Source organism: Cynoglossus semilaevis, chromosome 7 (assembly GCF_000523025.1).
Source record: "Cynoglossus semilaevis isolate Cse_v1.0 chromosome 7, Cse_v1.0, whole genome shotgun sequence".
Lineage (NCBI taxonomy): Eukaryota > Metazoa > Chordata > Actinopteri > Pleuronectiformes > Cynoglossidae > Cynoglossus > Cynoglossus semilaevis.
The window spans coordinates 8175681-8181533 of NC_024313.1; the positions used below are offsets into that span (position 1 = coordinate 8175681).

Sequence of the window (5853 nt, forward strand, 5' to 3'; positions counted from 1 at the left end):
ACCCATTTGTCTGTCAGTGCTTTTGTGTGTGGAAAGTGGTGAATGGGAATGTCAGAGTAGTGAACTTGAAGGGTTTGCAAAAAATTAAAAAAAATTTCCTCCACTGTTGTGTTACTAGGAGTCTCGTGAAGCTGGAGAGTTTGGAGGACTCTTATATCCTGGAGGGTCATGATGACACTCTCTCAGACAAACATGGCTGCCCAGCCTACGTAAGTCCTGAGATCCTCAACGCCAATGGCAGCTATTCGGGTAAAGCAGCTGACGTCTGGAGCCTGGGCGTCATGCTTTACACCATCCTCATTGGGCGGTACCCCTTCCATGATGTCGAGCCTGGCTCTCTGTTCAGCAAAATCCGCCGGGGTCACTTCAACATCCCCGACACGCTCACACCCAAGGCCAAGTGCCTGATTCGCTCCATCCTGCGTCGGGAGCCCGCGGAGCGACTCACCTCCCGGGAGATACTGGAGCACCCCTGGTTCGCTTCTTCCCGGGCTGTGGGGGGCGCCGTGATGCACGGCAGAGGAGAAAGAGAGCAGGACCAGATGGTGCCTGAGGTGAACATAGAAGAGGAGCTGGAGCAGTTCTTCAGCTGAGCAAACATCAAGCACAAAATGGAAGACTCCGCCACGGTCAGCTCGCCAAAAACAGTAGTTTAGAGATTGTTAAGTGAACGTTTGTCACTCATAATAAAGGTGTTTCCATCCTGTTTTTTTTTTTCTTCTCCCCAACATTTCATGGAAAACCTTTAGCCTGGCATGACAAAAGGCATCTGTACGTCATCTGGCCGTGCACCTCCTCGTTCAAGGACGCAGCTGAACGTGTAAGTTGCAAAAGATGTAGCAAGTGTTCCTTTTTTTGGATCTGTTTCGTTTAATGTGGTGCTCATAAAAGTAGACACAGTCACCAAATTTGTATTTATTTCTTTTTCCGACACTATGGAAAGCATGAAGGGACACATTACACAGGAAACTGTTAAATAATTAAAGAACTGCGACACCACGGAGCTCGATTCGATTGTGGTCGTAGCTTTAGGTAAATCCAGTTTCAAGCCACAGACCCAGGGCCGTAAGTTGTTCGCCATCTTAAAAAAAAAAAAAAAAAACTATTGCTGGGAACATTGGTTTAAAACAGAGAAGCTTTGGCTTTATCTCAATCTGTTTATTTTCCATTTAACATTTCTAAAAGTCACCCAGCTGCTTGATTGTGTTTTCTGTTATTTGTCTGTTTTTTTTTTTTCTTCATTTCTCCTCTTGCCTCACCACACCATCCAACCCCACACTTCATTTTCAAACCATCCTTTACCGGTGTTCATTTCTCTTTCGTTTTAAGCTATTCCAGTCTGTTGTTACTGCTGCTTTAATATCACTCCCAAAACCTCAGACTTTAAGCATATTCTCGGTTAAACCTCCAAGCGCGACACCCTGTGTGAAGCGAACGGACGAATCCGCCTCTTTAAAAAATAAAAAAAAAATAAAAAAATTAGCTCTTATTTAAAGTCATTCTCCATTTGTAGGAACGAGGACGTAACATTTATTTAAATTGTAACAGTTATATATAAATATATAAATAAATAGAAAAATATATATATATTTAAAACTACATTGCAGGGTTTTTTCTTTTTCACAGATTCCCTTTTCATGTATAATGTAGGCAATATCTTGACACAGGACAGGCACAGTGTGGGAACGTCTGTCTGAAGTTTTAGAGTACATAATATCTTCTGTGCCAGTATTCCTGTGGCCCCACTGCCCGACTCGCCCCGGTCTCTTCCCTCTTTCTTCTTTTTTCAAGACTTGATACAAAAATATTCTGTGATAGTATTGCTACGACGTGCTCACTCCGGGACCTCATGTTAATTTTCTACTGCCTGCGTAGGGTCTGTGAAAAGGTCATGCTCGAAAAAGAGTACCAGTGGACATGTTATTTCATATCTTAATGTTACTTGAATTTGTGTTTTTATCTAGTTGGCATGTGCCCCATGAATGCTATAGCCTGCCATTGGAGGAGGGGGGAGGGTGGGATTCTTTTTTCCTTTTTTTTTCTAGAATAAAAATTCTCATTTTGCTTTCCAAAAAAAAAAAAAAGCTATCGCTTCTTTTTCTAGACTGAGCTACCTTCTCTCTAAGTTGGTCCTGATTTGGTGCTAATGTTTAGTCCTTTTTGTTTCATGGAGGGGTGTGGTGCATGGTGGGATATCTGCCGCAGATGTTCTGATTGTATTGTAACAGATTCTGGTGTTTTGTCCAAAATTTATTCAGTAAATAAATTGTGAACTGCTACTTGAGTGTGTCTTTCTCTTCACTGTGGAAGACGACAACTAAGTGACCCGTAAATTATTTTTTATTTTTTTTAATGCACGTTGATTTCTTAACCTTCCTTCCAGCATCCTGGAGAATGGAAGTATTATTTCTATGCCTTTTTAGCAATAGAAAAGTTGCTTGCCATTCTTCAAATTTAGTATTTCTGGTTAAAACTTTGTAAGCACAGTGAACGCCTATCGTGTTTGGACCAGAACTTACCCTGTCTTTTAAATTTCGGCCCCTTGAGTGATCCAGTTCGACACCACTGCCCTAGTAAAATCGGCCACAATTTCATCATGAGATTACAACACAGCAGTTCTAAGAGGGCTGAATAAAAATAAAATTATAGGGAGGAGTGGGAGTAATGACTTGGAGGAGAGAGTCTGAATGCTCCATCTCTGGTGCTGTATCACACGCACGACAAGAACATGACAACATGTTTGAGGAACTAGGGAGAGAAACAACACTTGGAGTCTGATTGTTATATTGATTGACACTGCAGACGAATGTGAAGGGACCAAGGGCCCAGCATGTGTATTGAACTTTATTATAAAGTTATGGAAAATGTTACACTGACCTCTAGTGGTAGCAGAGCTCCAAACGTGGCGTGGAAAAGCAATCAGTTTGCATTGTTCTTTTCTGTTTAAAAAACAGATCATTTGTGTATGTGTCTCTGTAATAGACTGGTAAAATAGTGTTTATGTTTTTCTTAGTCAAAGGACCTGCAGATACTGTACAGTCTAGTACTAGTAGTAGTTGGAAACAGGGAATGACATACAATTAGATCCTTAAATACTTGGTTAACAAATCTTTCATAGCTCCTTAAAACATTAAATAATAATGCACTACAGCTAATTTATAGGCTTATGTGTTGCATATGTGAACACTAAAACATATATAAGATGAATCCTTTTACTGTTCTCTCAGTTTTTTTTTCTTTTCTAGCAGACTCACTGTATGAATTTGAAAAGTGTTGTTGTGAAAGTCATTAGCTACTGCGATGAAATAAATTGCCCATCTGGTATAGGCTGAGCACAGACTCATATGCCACGTGTCCTCCCTTGGTTGCTTGCGTTGCTTGTTGACAGGGCTGATTCATCTCATGTTTACACTCTTATTTACTACAGTGTATTTCCACAATCTGTCAGTTGACAGCCAAAGCTGATGACATTCACAAACCATTTGGAGACTCAGAGAACACACTCCAAACACCTCCGACTGGGGCTCTGTTAGAGCTGAATTATTGATGTGTGTTTGCAGCTTATTGCAACACTAAGATGCTGCTTTAGCTATTTTCAGTTAAAGGCGAAACTTGCTCACAGGAGCTTATTTTTCCACCTCGCTGTACGTATGTCCTTGTGTCAAAGAGATTCGAAAAGATTCGATAAGAAATGTGAGTCACAGACACAGCGTGAACAGAATTATATGAATCACATGCGTATAACCTGTAGTCAAAACAAGAAGCTGCTGTTTCTGAAACACCTGCAGCTGTGGTTAATACTGTTCTAGGAGTCGGCATAATCGTCTTTGCAAATCAATCTGAGTGCACACCAGATTTTGCTGAAATGTAACGCTTCACTGTCGATTATATTTGCTGATATAAAGAGTGTTCACAGCCTCAGGTCTACATCAGTAACCCAACAGGTGCAAACGCTGCTTCAAAGGGAGGCGCCCCTTATCTTCCCCACACCCTCATATATGAATGTTTCCTTGACTACAGACAATTACAGTACATTCAATATGGGAACTAAATCAGTGTCGTACTGTTTACTGAGAAGCATCGGCAGAACAGAGCAATGATTCACCGTAATTGTGTAACATTCAGTCTTTATGTAACAGCCTCAGTTTTCAGTGCCAGACAGTGATGTCTGTTTCGTTTTATAGCACTCACTACTCACTTTTCCCTCAACTGTTTAGCATGCATAAGTGTTCTGCAATTCAGTTTAATTAGTCACAGGCCCGTCCCCAAAATGTGAAAGTGTTTTCTTTTTTCCCCACCAAGCTGCTCCAGTTAAGGTTAATAGCATGGTTATGTAACAATCCTGCTTTGACAAAGTGCTTTTTCAAACACAGCTGCTCCTGTTTCTGGGCTTTGGCAGAATACACGACGTGTCCCCGGAGCGGAGCTCGTGGGTTTTAGAGGTGCTTCAGTCAGACAGTCTCCAGGCATGTCAAGGTGCACACGGTTACCCTGGGGTGTTTTTCTGGCAGCAGAATTTCATGGCAGGGCACCAAAGACAACATGCAGACGACAGATGGCCTCCGTTGTCTTCCACAGAGCGGCGGAGCTTCTGCTGGCTCTGGGTAATAAAACTCACTGAGCTACAGAAATGCAGAGAAGCCCGTGACCCAGTCAGGTGCAATTTGTTAGTCATGTGTGTCCCAGTTTCCACCCAGTGTAAATGATATGATTCATGTGTGTCATAAATGCAACAAAACTAAGGCGAATGACACACAAAGGCTTTAAATCAGTGGTTTTTAAACCTTGGGGTCGTGGCCCCATGTGGCATCGGTATGTCTAGTACTGTTTTTTTGTTTGTTTGTTTTGTTTTTTCAAAAATAGGTTTTCAACAAATTATTATTTCTTTTAAGATTATTCTTTCACTTTAACTGACGGCTGCGATCACGTGAGTCACCAGAAATCTGTGATATCAAAATGGGGTCACAGTTTAAAAAAACCATAGGGAACTGTCGGGAACCTCTGCTTTAACTGTTTCCTGTAACTGGCATTTGTCAAACGTTAACAAATGTATTGCAACACAGTGCAAATGTTGTTACATCTGAGGCAATACTGGAAAAGCAATAACAGGAGGTTGCTGGATTAGCAGGTTACCTGGAAACAGGATCGGGCTTTAGGAACAGGTGTTAGAGGAACATCCACTGAAGAATTGGGTTTTGCAAGTGAGGGACGTGGCCAACCAATTAGGAATGACCGTCCAGGGAAACACATTCCATCTTAATGACAACAACTTTTTTTGCAAGACAGCAATTTATTATTGTATTATACTTCATGTCTGCTCCTGCTCCCTCTGCTGACTTTGCTGAGGCAGACGCCTGAACTCTAAGCTTGGATCAGGTGGAGATTTCCTCCTGTTTAAAAGAGAGCTTTTGTTTTCGTCTGATCTCTTTTGGGTTTTCAATAATATTTGTAAAAGTTATTCTGCTGTACTTTATATTGTGAACATACACTCAATAAAATATTGACTGTGTATATATTCACCCATTTCCCTGCACGGTTGTTAGGAGAGTTTTAATTCTAATTTTAAAACAGTAAAGTCCACTGAGGCAACATTGCTATAGGAATGAAACTGACTTGACACTGGGCTTTTACAGTCTACAGTTTGTTTAGGGTTGGTGGACAAATATGGAAATGCTAAGGATACTAAAACAGCATATACAGTCTGTAAACGGAAATAAGAAGTACACATTAACACTGGTTAATATTTAGGAAACTGAATTGAAATCACCAAAACAAAATAAGGTTATAATATCGTCACCAAACTGCAACTTTTGTTCTTGTTCTTTAGTCTCAATAGTAATTACACCAAAGTAC

The 5853-nt window shown here is 40.9% G+C and overlaps 1 protein-coding gene across 5 annotated transcripts in view; it reads left to right on the plus strand.

The window, feature by feature from the left end:
• trib2 (tribbles pseudokinase 2) overlaps positions 1–5519 on the plus strand; it is a 10058-nt gene extending 4539 nt beyond the window's left edge. The window contains exons 3-5 of one of the 5 annotated variants that reach the window (XR_003050014.1): positions 119–629; positions 750–820; positions 4374–5519. Coding sequence is in view for 2 of the 5 variants with exons in the window: in XM_008313217.2 (XP_008311439.1) it covers positions 119–593 (475 nt within the window). In the remaining 3 variants the exon portion in view is untranslated. Of the gene's footprint in view, positions 1–118; positions 2279–4373 lie in introns of those variants that run through there. The other 4 variants (XR_003050015.1, XR_003050013.1, XM_008313217.2 and 1 more) reach the window with 4 other exon arrangements.
• The last annotated feature ends 334 nt before the right edge of the window (positions 5520–5853 follow it).